The sequence below is a fragment of the Triticum dicoccoides genome, chromosome 4A (assembly GCF_002162155.2).
Source record: "Triticum dicoccoides isolate Atlit2015 ecotype Zavitan chromosome 4A, WEW_v2.0, whole genome shotgun sequence".
Classification (NCBI taxonomy): Eukaryota; Viridiplantae; Streptophyta; class Magnoliopsida; order Poales; family Poaceae; genus Triticum; species Triticum dicoccoides.
The window spans coordinates 583,837,268-583,853,603 of NC_041386.1; the positions used below are offsets into that span (position 1 = coordinate 583,837,268).

A 16,336-nucleotide genomic window follows, 5' to 3' on the forward strand; every position below is an offset into this window, starting at 1 on the left:
GTTGCTGAAACATACCCCTGATAAAATTTGTGTAATTAGCATGATATTTTAAGCACTACGGGCTTGATAGGTTACCTAGAATCACCATGATAACTTTTTGTCCCGGGAAAAAGTTGTTCAAAACATCCCCAATAATTTTTGTGTAAATAACATGATAATATAAGCACCGCATAACCGATAACTTGTAATATAAACATGATGGTAACTTTTTTACCAAAGGAAAATAAGTTGTTAAAAATATACACTCGCCTCGCGCGTGGGCCTCTTGGATGAACACAACACATGGCGTGCCACGGGAAAGTCACATAATGTTTAGTGTCATGAGGGGCACACGTGCTATAGGCGTGATAAGTTACGCAAAAACATCGTGGTAATTTTTGACCTATGGAAAAAGCTACCGAAACACACCCAGGTTTTTAGGTGCAAGTACCATGATAATATACGAACTGTAGACCCGGTAACTCATGTACAATCCCCCATGGTAACTTTGACCGGGGGAGGTTGATGTACATATACCCTGATAACTTATGTGTAAGTACCACGGTATTTTACACATCGAAGACCTTATAACTTGTGTACAAAACACAGTGGTAACTTTGAAGGGGTGTAGTTGTTGAAGCATAGTACCTGGTACGTTCTATGTAAATAACACGGTAAGTTATGCAACACAGGCCTGATAACTTGCATACGAATACCATGATAACTTTGTCCTGAGGAGAAATCATGTGGTAGACGTGAAGAAGTGGCAGTTTTCTCGGGGGTGGGCGCCCGAGATGTGCGGGAGAAGGAGGTTTCTGGGGCGAGCCTGCGGGGTCGTTTGGGAGGAGGCGAGGTCAAAGGAGGAGGGATCGTGTGGTGCATTAAAATGAAAGAAGTAGAGATGTGGCAGTTTTGCTTATATGGCACACATGTGCCAAATATCACAGTCCATGTTAATATTGTTAACTAAGGTTGTTCCATTGAGATTGAAATGGTTCAGATTTCAGACACTAAAACTATCTTTCTAGTTTAAAACTTGACTACTCTAGCTTAAGGCTAACACTTAAATGACCAGTTTCCTCTTCTCTGTTTAAAATGCGGGATTTGAATGGAAGCATTTGCACATTCTAGGGAGCTAAGGGCGTCCCCAGTGCTTAGAGGATGGCTTGCCTCCAAGCTGGGACCCATGCCCAGCCTCTAAGCTTAGCTCAAAACTCTGTAGTGTATAACAAATACTCCGAGCCTCTAAGGTGGACCCATATAAAATAAAATAAAAACCCTGATTCACAACCTACTTCTTCTCATCTTCTCGACATGGTCAGCACACTCCGCGCATGACAAGTCGGGCCAGCGGATTATTTTAGTCCGAAGAAAAGGTTGGAGGTGGACACTATGCTTGTGTCGCCTGCAGTGTATGGGACCGCCCTCTAAGGGCTTAGAGGCTGCCTTAGAGGCAGCAAACCATCACACTGTGGATGCTCTATGGGGGCTTTGTTTGGACATTAGGGGCCAGTTCTTTTCGCCCTATAATTCTGGAGAATTATGATTCTGGAAACTGCCCGCAGAATCGTCTGCCCACAGAATTGTCTGTCCAGTTCTTTTCTGTAATTCTAACCTGTAATTGTTGTATGAGGTCGCTCGGTGGGGCTGGCCCGGTGACATATTGGCTGTAATTTGAGTCCCCAATTGGGGTAGTAGTTCAAACCGAACAATTTTCTTTTAACGATTGCCGAGTTTCCACGATTCTCAAATACACTAGCGATTCTGATAATTCTCGGATGATTCCTGGGGAAGAAACGAGTTCTTTTGCGATTGTGATTCTCCGGGCAGTAATTCTTCAGAATTGAGCCAAAAGAACTGGGCCTAGGTCGTAGGGTCAACAGGAGGGCAAGGTCCAGGACCTTGTCACCTTTCTGCCATGAGGGTGGGGCAATGAAGCGGCAGTCAGCAATAGAGATTAGGGAGGTTGACAATTCTTGTTTGCTTTATTGGTGGAGTACAATGCATTGTATAGCCTGCGTTACACTCCCAGGAGATCAACTTTGGGGCTAAACCAAAACCAATGTGTGAGACAAACTAGCTTGAGAATCAGGGGCATAACTTCAAATCATAACTTGTTATTCTTATCCAACATACCTCCTCCTTGGCCTGGTGCAACCGTGGCTCTCCTGTCATGTCTCACATGGTAGCACCAGTCTAAAACTTCCTGGCTGGTGCCATCTAGAGCCCCTTTTTTCTTGATGAGGGAAGTCTGTAACCTCTGTTGCTATCATATTGGCTAGTGCTGGCTCTGCACAATGTCTCTATTAGCTATTGGATCAAGCGGATGGGCTTGAGGATAAGTGGTAATCCCTTCTTTCTTGATAAAATCTACTCCCTCCGTTCCAAAATAAGTGTCTTAACTTTAGTACAAAGTTGTGCAGTACTGAAGTTAAGACACTTATTTTGGGACACAGGGAGTATAACCTCTTGGTGTAATCATATTGGCTAGTACTGGCTATGTGCCTGATGCCTCTCAGTTCCTGGAACCAGTCGATGGGCTTGCTGGTACCCTAACCTGTCTTACCTTCAAAGTCAATCGGATTTGCTGAGATATCTGAATAGACAAATTTACTTTTTGTAAGTGAGCTGTTAATTTTTTTTGGCTTCTATTCGATACATGCGCATTTCTTTGTTTCACCTGGTAAAGTAAATCAGATTGTGTGTGTACATTAAAGTTCAAATACTAACATGGCATTAAGCCTGTATTTAAAATAGAATGGTTGAGTTTTCATATTAAAGATCTCAAAGCTATATTGATAATGTTTCAAAAGGTGACATGTGGATGTGCAGCTGGAGTTGCTGCCGCCTTCAGAGCTCCGGTTGGTGGGGTACTATTTGCTCTGGAGGAAGTTACATCCTGGTAAGAATGTTCTTTCATCATACTAATAATAAAATTAGCCATGTTGACCAATGTAATTTGTTCCATCTTTCGATCTATACTTCTAGTCTTACCCTATTGTTTTCTTTGCATTTAGTAGACAACTATTTCAGTTTGAGAATGTTCATATACTTTTCAGTAAGCAGTAGGGCAGTACTAACAGGTTTTTCTGATTCAATAACTTTGAATACACTTTTGACAGCTTATATATGTCCTTTTCTGGCTTAGTTATTTCTTTCTGTAGCTGCTATCAAGAAAACCTTTAGCACAAATGTGATTCACTCCACAATCGACTATTAAATTGCCAAATGAGTACAAAAGTAGAAATGCATCAGCAGCAGTTTTCTGCTCATTATGTCTCTCTGATTTGTTTATAACAATGCACTTATTAAAGTACCTTTATGAGGAACCTGCTTCATTTGTTTGCATGACCAATATAAATACTCAAAATGTTGTCATAGATGAATATAGGCTGCACTTCTGCTGCACTGCAACAGCATGCAAGGGCATTTGTTTAGTTTTAAATTGACTTGAGAACATCCGTTTTGAATACATGTTATTTAGAGACTGGCTACCTGATGGATTAGTCTAGAATACATGTTATTTAGGGACTGGCTACCTGATGGATTAGTCTAGAATACATGTTATTTAGGGACTGGCTACCTGATGGATTAGTCTATCATGAGTGACATTACCAGGTTTCCCAGGCTGCAACTCAAGAGATGCACCTGAGTGCACTTCGTTTCACTTGTGTTGCCGTATTAGTTTTCCCAAGATTTTGGCCCTGTGCTTCCAATAGTATACACATGAGTTAACTTACTATGAAGATCAAGAGCATGGTTGCCACCTAAGTACCACTGTTATGTAATACCATATTTTAGGGTTGTGAGATAACCGCCATTTCCTGTTTTATTACACGTTTTATAATGCTATTATAAGTGTACTTTTGGGTCAAGAAAGATAATTATTAGAAAGTTCGTTCCACACTTCTGTATTATGTGCAACAACCAATCATGTTGCATGTAAATTGGGTCTCTTGCTCCCCGTGGAACTTACTTTAGATGCAACGGTAATACATTTTTACATAGATTTGTTGCTTTTACTCTGTAGTTTGATGTAGCTAGTTGTTTAGACCTACTACTTAGTATGCTTGTGGTGGGTATTACTGTCATCCAATTCATTATGTAATGTTGGTAATACACTTATGAAGTGGAACCTGTCATGGCAGTTCTTTTTATGGACATCTACGCATGCCGGGTAGCCTAATGATATGAAATATGTTGTTCAACTGCGGGTCTTGCACTTTAATGTAATATGATTTGATTGATTATGTTATCATTATATTGCTGAAGGTGGAGAAGCCATCTTATGTGGAGAGTATTCTTTACATCTGCTGTCGTGGCTGTTGTGGTGCGATCAGCAATGAATTGGTGTAACAGCGGAAAATGTGGTCATTTTGGGGCTGGCGGTTTCATAATCTGGGACATATCTGGGTATGATTACTTTTTCCTAGTTATAAGGGAATGAAAATGACCTGTGAATTGTGATATTGATTGTTTACTTTTTCGTAAAGAGGTCAAGAAGATTACTCTTACCAGGAACTTCTGCCGGTGGCAATTATTGGTGTTATTGGTGGACTTCTTGGTAAGTTACAGTATGCAAAATTGACTCAGTATATCTAGAAATGCCATAGTCACGCGTTGTACCTGACGAGAACTCATTCATAAAGTTTACCCAGCAATATCTAGAATTGCTACAGTCAACATTGTTTACTTGACGAGATGTCCTTTGGATGTCAACTGGCTAAAGAAGCAATAGCTAGCCTGGATTCTTGTACTCACTGAACTTTAGGCCGACTGGGGGGTTTATTCCCTCAGTCTAGCTCATTTTCTCCCTACTGATTTTGTAAGTACTGCACTATGCTAAGTCACAGTTGGCTAAACAGCTGAGGGTGTCTTGTAGAGAATTCCCTGTAGTTAGAGTTGGATCAAGTTACATGAAAATAATATGTTAATTAACCGACGTATCACAGTTGTGAAAAAGCCTGCCCACAAACTCATTGTAGGCCCAAAACAAATAAACAGTCCTAGTATATTTGTGCCATATTTGATATTTTTCAGTTAATTCATTGGGTGTTTCTTCAGGAGCGCTATTTAATCAACTCACCCTGTATATAACTAAATGGCGGCGAACATATCTTCATAAGAAAGGGAAACGAGTCCAGGTATGCTGGAGATATGATATATTAATGGTTATAAAGGTAGAGCTCCTCTTGTAGTTATATACCTAACATCCAGGTTAATATTTGCAGATCTTTGAAGCTTGCCTCATATCTTTGATAACATCCACTGTTTCCTTTGTGTTGCCACTACTGAGGAAATGCAGCCCATGTCCTGAATTAGAAACCAGTTCTGGTATCCAGTGCCCTCATCCACCTGGAACAGATGGGAATTTCGTTAATGTGAGTCTACTCTAGGATTTTTCAACTTGAATTACATGTTCTCTTTAGCTACAGTAATATTGGTTGTGTTCTTCTTAATATGTTGTCCGTATATTTGCAGTTTTACTGCTCAAAAGATAATGAATACAATGATCTGGCAACCATTTTCTTCAATTCTCAGGTCAGAATATATTCGGAAAGCTTTTCCTTCCATATTCCGTATTCCATGTCACGATATTCAACAACATTCTCTCGCAGGATGATGCAATACGCAATCTGTTCAGTGCAAAAACATTCCATGAGTACAGCGCACAAAGCCTTATCACCTTCCTGGTACCCTTTTCTGTCTGCTTGATTTATGGAATATTATACCTCGTAATATCTTCCTAACTCCATGAGCTGTTGAACTAGTGCAGTTTCTGTAAGTTAGGAAAAACATGAAAAAGTACTTACCAAGTCCAAATAATCATGATTTTAAAAAGTTTTGAATAATCAGTAGTCTCGTCGAAGTTCGATTGTGTTTTCTTGTATTAGTAGCACATGCTATTGGTATAATAAAAAATGATGGTTATCGCTACTCTATGCATATTCCGATGCTGTAGCGAACTTTATTTCTCGCCATTCCATTTACCATCATTTGGACGAGTTTTGGGATATCAAGAAGTTTTATTTGTCATATACTTACCTTTCCCCCTTTTCTTGCTTTGCTCAGGTCATGTTTTACTCCTTAGCTGTTGTAACATTTGGAACTGCTGTTCCAGCTGGTCAATTTGTCCCAGGAATAATGATTGGATCTACGTATGGCCGGCTTGTTGGAATGTCTGTTGTTAAGTTCTATAAGAAACTAAATGTTGACGAGGGCACGTGAGTTATCACTATCTCTCCAGTTTATATTTATTAGGCTTCTTAGTTTTGCATTAATGCCCCCTTGAATTTTATTCTTCCTTTCTGCTCTGGGTATTTTACCATTATTAATATCGCTATAGGTATGCTCTACTTGGTGCTGCTTCGTTTCTTGGTGGTTCGATGAGAATGACTGTGTCTTTATGTGTTATTATGGTTGAGATTACAAACAACTTGCAACTCTTGCCATTAATTATGCTTGTTCTTCTGATCTCTAAGGTAAAAACTCTGCAACATTGACTCAAAGTCTCAAACTCTGCGAACTTCGACTCCTTGTTGAACATGCAGAGTGTTCCTTCTGACTTCTATTCATGTAGGCTGTTGGTGATTTTTTTAACGAGGGGCTATATGAAGAGCAGGCCAGATTAAAGGGCATCCCTTTACTTGACTCTAGGCCTAAACAAGTGATGAGAAACATGAATGCGAAGGATGCCTGCAAGAATCAAAAGGTTCTGATGATTTTTATTCCATTCAAGGTGGAAGAAAGAACTACATCTTGTGTCAGTATAGTTCCAAATCTAACACGTCCAATATTCTGGTGTTTGGTGTTAGGTTGTGTGCCTTCCTCGTGTTTCAAGAGTTGTTGATATTGTTTCTGTTCTGCAAAGCAACAAGCACAATGGCTTCCCTGTAAGTAGATGCCAGTTCTAGAACACAGCTGCTTCTGTGGGGGGTTTAAATAACAGATTTTCTTTTGTTGTTCAGATTGTTGAACGTGGGCAGAATGGCGAGTCACTTGTCATAGGTCTCATACTTCGGAGGTATAAGATGCAGTATCATGTGACTCTTGCTTTCTTGGTTTACCTTGTACACTTAACACTGACCCATCATTTGTCCTCTTCTTCCAGTCACTTGTTGGTGCTTTTGCAATCTAAAGTAGATTTCCAGAATACTCCTTTCCCTTGTGGGCCAGGCATACTGAACAGGTTTGTCTAAGGCTCAGTTTGCGGGTGCTGAATTGTGCTTATTTTATAATCTGCTATGAAAAATTATGCACAAAAGTAGGCAAAACTGGTTCAAACAAACACTAAAATAGGGAAAAGCGGATGGGGCAAACGTGATAATGAGAATCCACCGCAATGCCATGGACAGCCTTAAGTAGGAACCAATAGTCTATTGACTGGTAATAATGGACTGTTTTTGCTGTTACGCAGGCACAATTTTAGTGACTTTGTTAAGCCAGCTTCAAGTAAGGGAAAGTCGATTGATGACATTCATTTGACGGATGATGAACTTGGGTTGTATTTAGATCTCGCTCCATTTCTAAATCCGTCTCCTTACATAGTGCCAGAGGACATGTCTTTGGCAAAGGTAAAGCCAGCTTTTATTTGGACCATACACTCATTTCAGCGAGTTGGATATGAGATAATCTTTGTAACGATTCCCAGGTATACAATCTCTTCCGCCAACTAGGATTGAGACATATATTCGTCGTTCCTCGGCCTTCTCGGGTCGTAGGTCTGATAACAAGAAAAGATCTCTTACTCGAGGTGATATAAGCCACACAACCGTTGCTGTCGTATATTGTACAGAAGTTAAGAAAGAATATTTGGCTGGACATCCTTCTCAGCTCTATTGTTTTGATTACAGGAGGATGGCAATACCGCGACAACAGAGCTCCAGTCGACCAGTGTAAGGTCTATATTATCTACTTCTTGCAAGCTGAGCTTTTCGTTGCTGCGCCGCTATGCGCAGAACTGAAGTTAGCAACTCTCTCGATATCTCATTGGAAACACTGCGTAGATTATAATGCGATGCTTTTACCATGCTCAAGCACATAAGTGCCCAGACTGTCTCACTGAGGCCGTGTTCGGTTGACAGGGTTGTGAAGGGGTTTTGGCAGGGATTGAGGTGGATTTAATCCCCTACAAGTCAAAATCCCCCCAAATCCCCTCCAATCCTCTTGACAAAGGGTGTAACCGAACAAGGTCTGATCGGATTCACTAAACCGCCTGCGTATTGACGGTGACATTCCATGCCGCGCTGGATGCACCGGTGCTTGTCTAGAGAAGCATTACATCAACGAAATAGGCTGGTGACATTTGGATGTGATGCAACGACTTGTCGATTCCGTTTTGGGTTGACTTGAGACTGTTTCGTCTTTGCAGAGCCTACCTGAACGGTAAAACGGCAGGGGGGAGCGCGCACCTGGAGCGCCCTCTTCTTGACAGCTTGATGATCGGAGGAGTAAATACATAGCACAACATACAGAGCGTCTCAAAGATAATTTTGATAGCAAGCAGTTAACCTTCTTCCACTGCATGTCGGAATGGTACACAAACCAAGCAACGCCCAGCGAGCTACAGACGCAGGATTCTTCGAGGTCGATGATGCAACGGGAGGATGGCCCCATGCGGTGGTGACTAATTAGGCGATTGTAAACAAAAATGTTTATAGACTCACTGATGTTTGTAGCCGTTATCCATGTAAACCACGAGAAACTGAAATTCTTTCGAGTAAATTGCGTCTCTGTAGGTTGACATGGCGAACGGTCCTCTCCGTTGTTCAGGTTTTGGTGACACTGGTCTCGCTCCGAACTGTGCATGCACTGGGTCTAATCTTTGTCATCTCGTTTAGTTCCGGTTCTGCATCTGAAAACAAGCACATTTATGGCAACATCTGAAGATGAATATGAAGGCGATTCAGGTCCTTGTTCAACTGTTGGATCCGAACCCCATATGATCCTTCAAATTTGAAGCCAGTTGGAAACTCACAACAATTCCTCCAACCAACAGGATTTGCTAGCTCAGTCTTAGAGATGTTCGTATGAGTAGGGTGTCCGTGCGCATATAGTATTTTTAAAAAAAATCCAACCAACAGGCACACCACAAAACACATACTTCTACCCTAAAAAACACACAGCTCTGTCAACAGTTTTTTTCAGAGATTTTTTTCAGTGTCTTTTCGTTTCTAAACTAAAAAACACACAGCTCTACCCTAAAAAACACACACTTCTACCCTAAAAAACACACAGCTCTACCCCACAGGCCTGCAAGTAATACCGCCAGGCGGCCCAGCCCAGCCCGCCCAGGCCCGAAGTCCTCGCCTCTCTCTGACTCGACTCTCTCGGCTCGTTCCTTTCTTTCTTGGGACCGAAGCCGGACTCGACTCCGCTCCCCCAAATTACAACCCTCTCTCGCCGTCTGCTCGCTCGCTCGCCCGCCCCCCAAATCCCTACTCCCCCACCAACCCCAGCCGAACCCCGGCGGCGTCACCGGCGATGGAGTGCGTCATCGGCGTGGTCGGCCGCGACTTCGCGGTCGTGGCCGCGGACACGTCCGCCGTGCAGAGCATCCTCGTCCACAAGACGGACGAGGACAAGATCATGCTCCTCGACTCCCACAAGCTCATGGGCGCCTCCGGGGAGCCCGGCGACCGGTAAGCACCCCTCCACGCCCGTCGCCGATCCGCCCGCCCCGGCGGTTCCGGGCTCGCTTTTCTGTTGGGGGCGGCTTTGCCGTCTCGATCTGACCCGATCTGGCTTTGTTTTTTTTTTCTGGGGGCGTCGGGCGGCAACAGCGTGCAGTTCACCGAGTTCATCCAGAAGAACCTCCACCTCTACCAGTTCCGCAACAACATGCCGCTCAGCACCGCCGCCACCGCCAACTTCACCCGCGGCGAGCTCGCCACCGCCCTCCGCAAGGTTCACCTTCAGCCCTGATTTCTCTTATACTCTCCAGCGGTTCTGCTGTGGATTGTCTGTGAGTGTCTCTGGGAGGGGCTAGGGTTCGCTATCCCTAGGGTCTCACACCGGTTCCGCTTTCTTAGGGTTTGTTCAGGTTACTTGGTCTGGTGTAGACCTGTTGTTCGATTGGGTATGTGATTGGGGATTTTTGCTGACTTAAATGGGGGCTTAAGGCTTTACCCTTGTGTAGCCTTGTAGGTTTCTTATTCGCACTTACAGTTTGCTGATGAGTTGTTGAATACTATTGTCTGTTACTTCTTTGTCAAACAGTTTTTGGAAAATTAGTGTCCGTGTTACATACAACTCTGTGTTTAAGACTTTATATGTTAGTTTTAAATCGATGCCAAGCAGAACCTCTGTACATTAGATGGAATTGCTCAACTATGTTCTGCATGTGGGCTTCAACTGTTTCTGAGGATTATTTTCCCTTCTAATAGATATGCATTTATGCTGGTTTTAAGTTGATTTCATGTTTCCAGCACCAGGATCCTAGAGCAACGATACATTAATAACACAGAAGAACTGTTCTACAGTACACCTATGAATTGTGTAGTGCCTATGATATTGCACCTTCTGAACTTTATTTTTTCTGTTGACCATTTGTTCATATTATGGATGAATCTTGCAACACTTGAATAGTGACATGGAAACAAATTCTTTATGGATGAACTTTATTTGGAATTTTGCAATGCTGCATCTTTTTTTATAATATGTCACAAATTCTTACCAGCTTAATGCTGTTTCACTGTATAGTCAGATTAAATTAAAGATAAAACTTGACATGATTCCTGATGGACCTTGAGTGCTGTCTTTGTTGCTTGTATTGTAGATTGATTCATTTACAAAATTTGTTGTTTACACTTGTGAGAATTCATGTGAACGAGGTAGCATTTTAGAGAGGGATGTTTTAATATTTTAACTTGCACTAAGGAAGCAAGTACAGGGCTCTGTCTTCCATTTTGTTGTTGTTTGGCTCCTAGTTGGAAGTTTATTAGAAAGAGAAATCTTCGCTGTAATCTACAGATTAAGAACTCCTGATATTCCCCCCAGGCTTGAGCTACACCACCTAGCTATTCCAATTTGTGACTTAATTGCATTTACTTTGTGGTCAGTACCTCTGTGCCACCTTTTCCGTTTGCCTTAGTTTCCACTGAGATTACTAGTGTAGAGCACTAGTTGAATTCATCAGCAGCATCATTAACTGATTTTCGTGGCGACGTATTCATCTTTTTCTCTTGACAATTTCTGACGTTATGTCTTTGTTTCATTTTGCAGAATCCCTACTCTGTAAACATCATACTTGCAGGGTTTGATAAAGACGCTGGTGCATCGATGTACTACATTGACTACATCGCAACACTCCACAAGATCGACAAGGGCGCATTTGGGTACGGGTCATACTTCTGTTTGTCGCTGATGGACAAGTTGTACCGCCCTGACATGACTGTCGAGGAAGCGGTAGACCTTGTTGACAAGTGCATCAAGGAGATCAGACTCCGGCTTGTTGTCGCGCCTCAGAATTTCGCCATCAAGATCGTGGACAAGGATGGCGCCAGGGACTATGCTAGGCGTGAGATCGGAGGTGACAGTCCTGCAGTCGCAACCGCAAGCGCGACAGTAGCAACAACTGCCTGAGGTGATTGGCCCTGTTGGTGGTCATTTGGCTGGCTGGAGGCTGAATCCTTCCTGTTAATTGTTTCCGAGTACTGTCACTATGTAATCGCAATACGTTTCAGTTTGAGAGCTGTGTTGCAAATTCTCCCAGATGTGGACTAGTCTGTTTATGACCCCTATTTCATGGTTATATGTTTCACTGTTTCTTGCTATCGAATGCTGTGTTCCGGGTATTTCGGACTTCCTGCTTATTGCTGCTGCTTATTACTGTTGAGCTGTTGTCGATGCTGAGAATTTGTGTATAACGCGTGCTGCATAGCTCATATGCTCATACAAAACCACGAACTGCGCTGTCTTAAATACTGAAGTGGTGATGTGCCTGAGTGGGAACTGTTTGGCATTGTTTGCTTGCAAATGGTACTGTTACAATGTGAGGATACATATGCAATTTCTTGCTTGGGATTGTTACTCTTGTACTCTATGCTTAGCCTGATAACCTGGAACGGGAAAAAACACTTTCAAGAAACATGCATTTCATCTGCCGGTTTGTCATTATATTCGTTTCTTCACAAATGTTTCTTGATTTGATTCATAGCGGTAAATAAAATGCCACACGAGAAACTGTTTCTTGACATGATTCAGTGGTAAATAAAATGGCATGCGAGATATGACTAATCTGTTCATGCAGAAGAAACTTGCTTGCAAACTTGGGTCACATCAGAAAAACTGAATGATACTACCATACTATGTTAGATCCTGTATGCTGCGCTGCTGCGTTGAGCAAACTTTCATGTAGCTGCTAAGAGCAAGTGACTTCATTTACAATTATATTTTTACAAACACAAAACCTGAGCTATAGTTAATAAGCTGGACTGTCAAAAATGAAATCCTTTGTAGGGGCAGGGCAGTATACATCTTAAATCCTTCTATAGGGGCCTCAAAAGTGGGTAATCTTCCAGGAGTTCCCGCTCCGACAATGCGTCGTTCTCATTTTGTGGTGTCCATAAGACCTCGACCGCCTATGAAGGTCAATGAAAATGGTTAAACACTATTGCTATAGCCTCAGCAAATCAACCAAAGGTGGATAACAACATGCATTGCAAGAAAAAAAAAATCTAAGATGTTGCTCATCGAGCGGGCATAACGCAATAATGTCAGATTTTTTGATACTAGTGGAGTGCAAAATTTGTGGTGGGCCTAACCAGATCTATTACAAAGCATTGTTAATTTTAGTTACTGTAACCAGTTTGCCGCTGGTTTACATTCTTTTGACTCCAGTACAGTTGACAAGGCATTAAGAAAGAAAAGAAACAAGCAGATAATACCATTATTTTGCTTGACGGTACGCAACCAAGCATTTGTAGAGCTGTCTTCAGGTCACTGCTGCTGTTTATAGTAGGTAGCTTGTACACCCCCTCAGCAGCAACCAATATGGTAATCTACAAATAAGTAATAAACAATTTCAGATATGAAATGATGATTACCATTAGCAGCTAATAAATTTGCAACAAGGGTGAGAATATTTCCACAGTAAATGTGTTTATTTTACTACTCCCTCCGTCCCACAATATAAGAACGTTTTTCAAGCTGCATAGCTTGAAAAACATTCTTATATTACGGGACGGAGGGTGTAGGTAGGAAGGACTAGAATAAGTGAAGCTCTACATATTATGAAGGTCCCAAATATCAGTACTAGTATGAGATATATAAACATCAAAAGACTGCTACCATTTAATTTGAATATTTATATAAAAAGCATACCACGATGTACTCGTTGCTAAAACCACTTGATCGTTGAGTGCCTGCCTTTTGCCTCTTGATACTGTTTACATTCACGAGTGTCTCTTCATCAAACTTGCCTCTTTCCTCAATTGACAGTTGATTGAAACGTTTCTCCCCATCATCCATGCTTCGTTTGACATCCACCTTGAGAACAAGTGAAAACCAAAGAGATTAAGAAATATAAATCCGAACTAGAAATTTACTGATTCCAAATATATAAGATCTCGCTTGTAAGACAGGCAGAGCTCCTTTCCTTGATTGGCAAAAAAGAGAGACTGATTACATGATATATAGTGCTCATGTATGGGATGGGATGTTAGGTAACCTACAAACTTAAGTATGAAAGCATAGTGTACCATTCAAAATTTCCAAATATATATTTTTGGTGATGAAACATTGATGAATATGACTGCGACACTACCAGCGAATTGGAAAATATATATAGGCTGCAAAAACTGAATATAAATTAAAGAGCTAAGTGTGCTTACTGTTGAATAAGCTGAGATACAGCAATCTGGATGTCGAAGTAATGCCAATGTTGTCTCTGGAAGACATCATATCAACAACAGAATGGTTAGGTTGAATGCAGAAGAAAAAAGGTCAAACTCTTATGAAAATAACAAATCTTCACAATGTGCTTGGTTCTGAAGCATAATGTGATGCAATTTATCATCACTATGTTAATTGTATATCAGGAGATATGTGTCCTTAGCAATAAAATAAACCTGTGAAACAGAATTATACGTCGAGAGACTGGAGGCCAAAACTACCCCCCAGTTTTCCATGACAGATAGACATTTGGTCTATTATAGGATGAAAACAATCTTTCCAAACAAACCAAGGGGGGCAGAACCCGACAACCAGACAACTCAGACGAGAAAAAGGAGGGAAACCATCTTAGATCACAAGGCTAACACAATAGCAAATCAGATATAATAAAGCAGTATGTTGACTTCACATGCCAATAATAAAAATGGTCACCCAACAATTATGCTGTTGCCCAATATTTATACCATATACCAGCATAACTTGAAGTAGTATAATGAAGCAACACGCGTTATCTGGTTTTACCTGTTAGTACAAAGCTCAACCCAGCTGGGGTAGATGTATCTGCTTTCTCGGCTATTTGATCAAGCTCCTTTTGAAATGATCGGGCCATGCCTAGCAAGCCAACCTAGGAACATATTCAACATATAGATTAGGAAATTAAAATGGACTCCTTCCACACATAAATAATTGAGTATGCTATGTGGATCAAGTATTTGTGCAATTGTTGTACATTATGAGTAACTTTGGGATGATTACTGGTAAAAAAGATTACTGCTAGCAAGAATTTCTGATTGCCTAATGTAAGCATGATTACTGAGAAACAAATTAATGCTGCCACTAGCAGTCCTGATTTGGCAATTACCAATTGCTATACATCTAAGCACAGTATGTGTAAACAACATGTTCACGCTTTGGAAAGCAGCACTACATAGTTAAGCTTGAGAAGATAAAGCAAACCAAGTACTGCTAATGATATCTTTGTTATAACATAGCTCTTTCGATCTCCATGGTATATACCGAATGCAATCTTGTTTATGTGTTTGGAAGGACGATTTGTGGTCTAGGCCCTCAAACAATTTAAGAGTTTAAATTATATGCATGAATAATGTTGACATTATCTCATTTGAATGATTATATCATTAGTTGCATCACAGTACAGCTGCCAACATACATCAAGATCACTAGATAAAGAACATAGCTGGAGCTCCTCCAAAACTTTCTAACCTCATTAAAGATACATGCACTAAAGCTAACTCTTTATAATACAGCCTTAACCATTAATGGATCCAGAATCCAAGAAGTTGGCACCGTGGAACAGGCAGAACAATTTAGAATCAAATAGCCACAGATATCAATCCTAGGCATTGTTTTATGCAGAACATATAGAAAGGGTGCTCCAAATCAAGAAGTGGTTTACATTTTGCAACCAATCTATGGACAGTTCATTTGCATATTTTTGGTGCAAACATGTGAAGTGTTGAGTCCACCAATTGATCCATGCTAATGTGGAGTACATAGGTAAGTTTATGCAGACATACAGACATGGTGCCCAAATCAAGAAGTGGTTTAGATATTGCAATAACCAATCTACCATCAATCCATCTGAATAAGTGGTTTACATTTTACAGTAAGCAACCTACCAACAATTCATTTGAGGAACAGTCAGAATAATTTACAACCCAAGTGCTACAAATATCAATTCTAGGCACACTCGGCTTCTAGTGTATCAGTTAACCAAGAGCATGCTCAAGAAATGGCGCGGCAAATCAAGAAGTGGTTTACATTTTACAGTAACCAAGCTAACGACAATTCATTTGCATAGTGTTCGTGCAAACAAATGAAGAGTGTTGAGTCCATCAACTGATCTATGCTAATGTGAATTACTCAGGCAAGAAATCGGTCGAAATACCAGAGGAAAACAGCAGGAGAAGAAAGGGTAGGATTAGGAACCTGCAGCTTGAGGACGGTGGTCTTCTGCGTGTCGGTGAGCACGCTTCCGCCCCCGGAGGAGTCGGTGAGGAAGCCACCGAGGTAGAGGAACGCGGCGAAGCCCACGAGGGTCAGGAGGAAGCCGGAGCCCCCGAAGCCGATGCCGAAGGCGGGGCCGACGGACACGAAGGGCGAGGGCGAGTAGAAGGGCGCGGAGGAGTAGCCTCCCCCCATCCTGGGCGCCGGCGCGGTGTACCCGTAGGACGGGGACGGGGAGGAGCGCGAGGAGCGGGAGGAGAAGGCGGACCCGCCGATGCGGCCGCCGGAGGCCGCCAGCGCCGCGTGGTGGGGCGCCGCGGCCGCGAGCAGCGCGCCGGCCAGGAGGAGCGCCAGCGCGGGCTTCCTGAGCGCCGCGAGCGAGTCGAGGAGGGACCGCTTGAGCGCGTCGAGTAGTGGGTGCGGCGGTGGCGGCCTCGCTGCCGGCTCGGCGGCGACGGGGCACGGGGGGATGGGGGCTGGCGGGTGGGCGCGGAGG

At 42.3% G+C, this 16,336-nt stretch overlaps 3 protein-coding genes across 4 annotated transcripts in view; 2 read left to right on the top strand and 1 right to left on the bottom strand.

Annotated features, from left to right (window-relative positions):
* LOC119286983 (chloride channel protein CLC-d-like) overlaps positions 1 to 8,775 on the top strand; it is a 12,904-nt gene extending 4,129 nt beyond the window's left edge. The window contains exons 7-23 of one of the 2 annotated variants that reach the window (XM_037566459.1): positions 2,793 to 2,881; positions 4,252 to 4,392; positions 4,473 to 4,543; positions 5,044 to 5,123; positions 5,211 to 5,360; positions 5,461 to 5,520; positions 5,598 to 5,672; positions 6,052 to 6,203; positions 6,326 to 6,461; positions 6,560 to 6,691; positions 6,795 to 6,872; positions 6,948 to 7,003; positions 7,091 to 7,168; positions 7,397 to 7,553; positions 7,631 to 7,732; positions 7,833 to 7,874; positions 8,351 to 8,775. In XM_037566459.1, coding sequence (XP_037422356.1) covers positions 2,793 to 2,881; positions 4,252 to 4,392; positions 4,473 to 4,543; positions 5,044 to 5,123; positions 5,211 to 5,360; positions 5,461 to 5,520; positions 5,598 to 5,672; positions 6,052 to 6,203; positions 6,326 to 6,461; positions 6,560 to 6,691; positions 6,795 to 6,872; positions 6,948 to 7,003; positions 7,091 to 7,168; positions 7,397 to 7,553; positions 7,631 to 7,732; positions 7,833 to 7,874; positions 8,351 to 8,368 — 1,617 coding nt within the window. In that variant the 3' untranslated portion in view covers positions 8,369 to 8,775. Of the gene's footprint in view, positions 1 to 2,792; positions 2,882 to 4,251; positions 4,393 to 4,472; positions 4,544 to 5,043; positions 5,124 to 5,210; positions 5,361 to 5,460; positions 5,521 to 5,597; positions 5,673 to 6,051; positions 6,204 to 6,325; positions 6,462 to 6,559; positions 6,692 to 6,794; positions 6,873 to 6,947; positions 7,004 to 7,090; positions 7,169 to 7,396; positions 7,554 to 7,630; positions 7,733 to 7,832; positions 7,880 to 8,350 lie in introns of both variants that reach the window. The other variant, XM_037566458.1, reaches the window with a different exon arrangement.
* A 596-nt stretch (positions 8,776 to 9,371) lies between these two features.
* Positions 9,372 to 11,774, top strand: LOC119286984 (proteasome subunit beta type-2). The gene is made up of 3 exons (XM_037566460.1): positions 9,372 to 9,620; positions 9,762 to 9,885; positions 11,203 to 11,774. Exons 1-3 carry the CDS (start codon positions 9,463 to 9,465, stop codon positions 11,560 to 11,562), a joined length of 642 nt encoding a protein of 213 aa, XP_037422357.1. The 5' UTR covers positions 9,372 to 9,462; the 3' UTR covers positions 11,563 to 11,774.
* Positions 11,775 to 12,190: 416 nt separating this feature from the next.
* Positions 12,191 to 16,336, bottom strand: part of LOC119286985 — a 4,851-nt gene continuing 705 nt past the window's right edge. Inside the window, exons 2-7 of the mRNA XM_037566461.1 lie at positions 15,823 to 16,336; positions 14,395 to 14,497; positions 13,812 to 13,867; positions 13,303 to 13,467; positions 12,867 to 12,980; positions 12,191 to 12,560 (exon numbers count right to left, since the gene is read on the bottom strand). The exon at positions 15,823 to 16,336 is cut by the window's right edge and continues 39 nt beyond it. Coding sequence (XP_037422358.1) covers positions 12,468 to 12,560; positions 12,867 to 12,980; positions 13,303 to 13,467; positions 13,812 to 13,867; positions 14,395 to 14,497; positions 15,823 to 16,336 — 1,045 coding nt within the window. The 3' untranslated portion in view covers positions 12,191 to 12,467. The remainder of the gene's footprint in view (positions 12,561 to 12,866; positions 12,981 to 13,302; positions 13,468 to 13,811; positions 13,868 to 14,394; positions 14,498 to 15,822) is intronic.

What these genes read in the sequence shown, in the direction of transcription:
- LOC119286984 (XM_037566460.1), top strand. Translation starts at nt 9,463, where the DNA reads ATGGAGTGCGTCATCGGCGTGGTCGGCCGCGACTTCGCGGTCGTGGCC. An exon ending in TCCGGGGAGCCCGGCGACCG is followed by an intron (nt 9,621 to 9,761) that starts GTAAGCACCCCT and finishes GGGCGGCAACAG; the next exon opens with CGTGCAGTTCACCGAGTTCA. An exon ending in TCGCCACCGCCCTCCGCAAG is followed by an intron (nt 9,886 to 11,202) that starts GTTCACCTTCAG and finishes TTCATTTTGCAG; the next exon opens with AATCCCTACTCTGTAAACAT.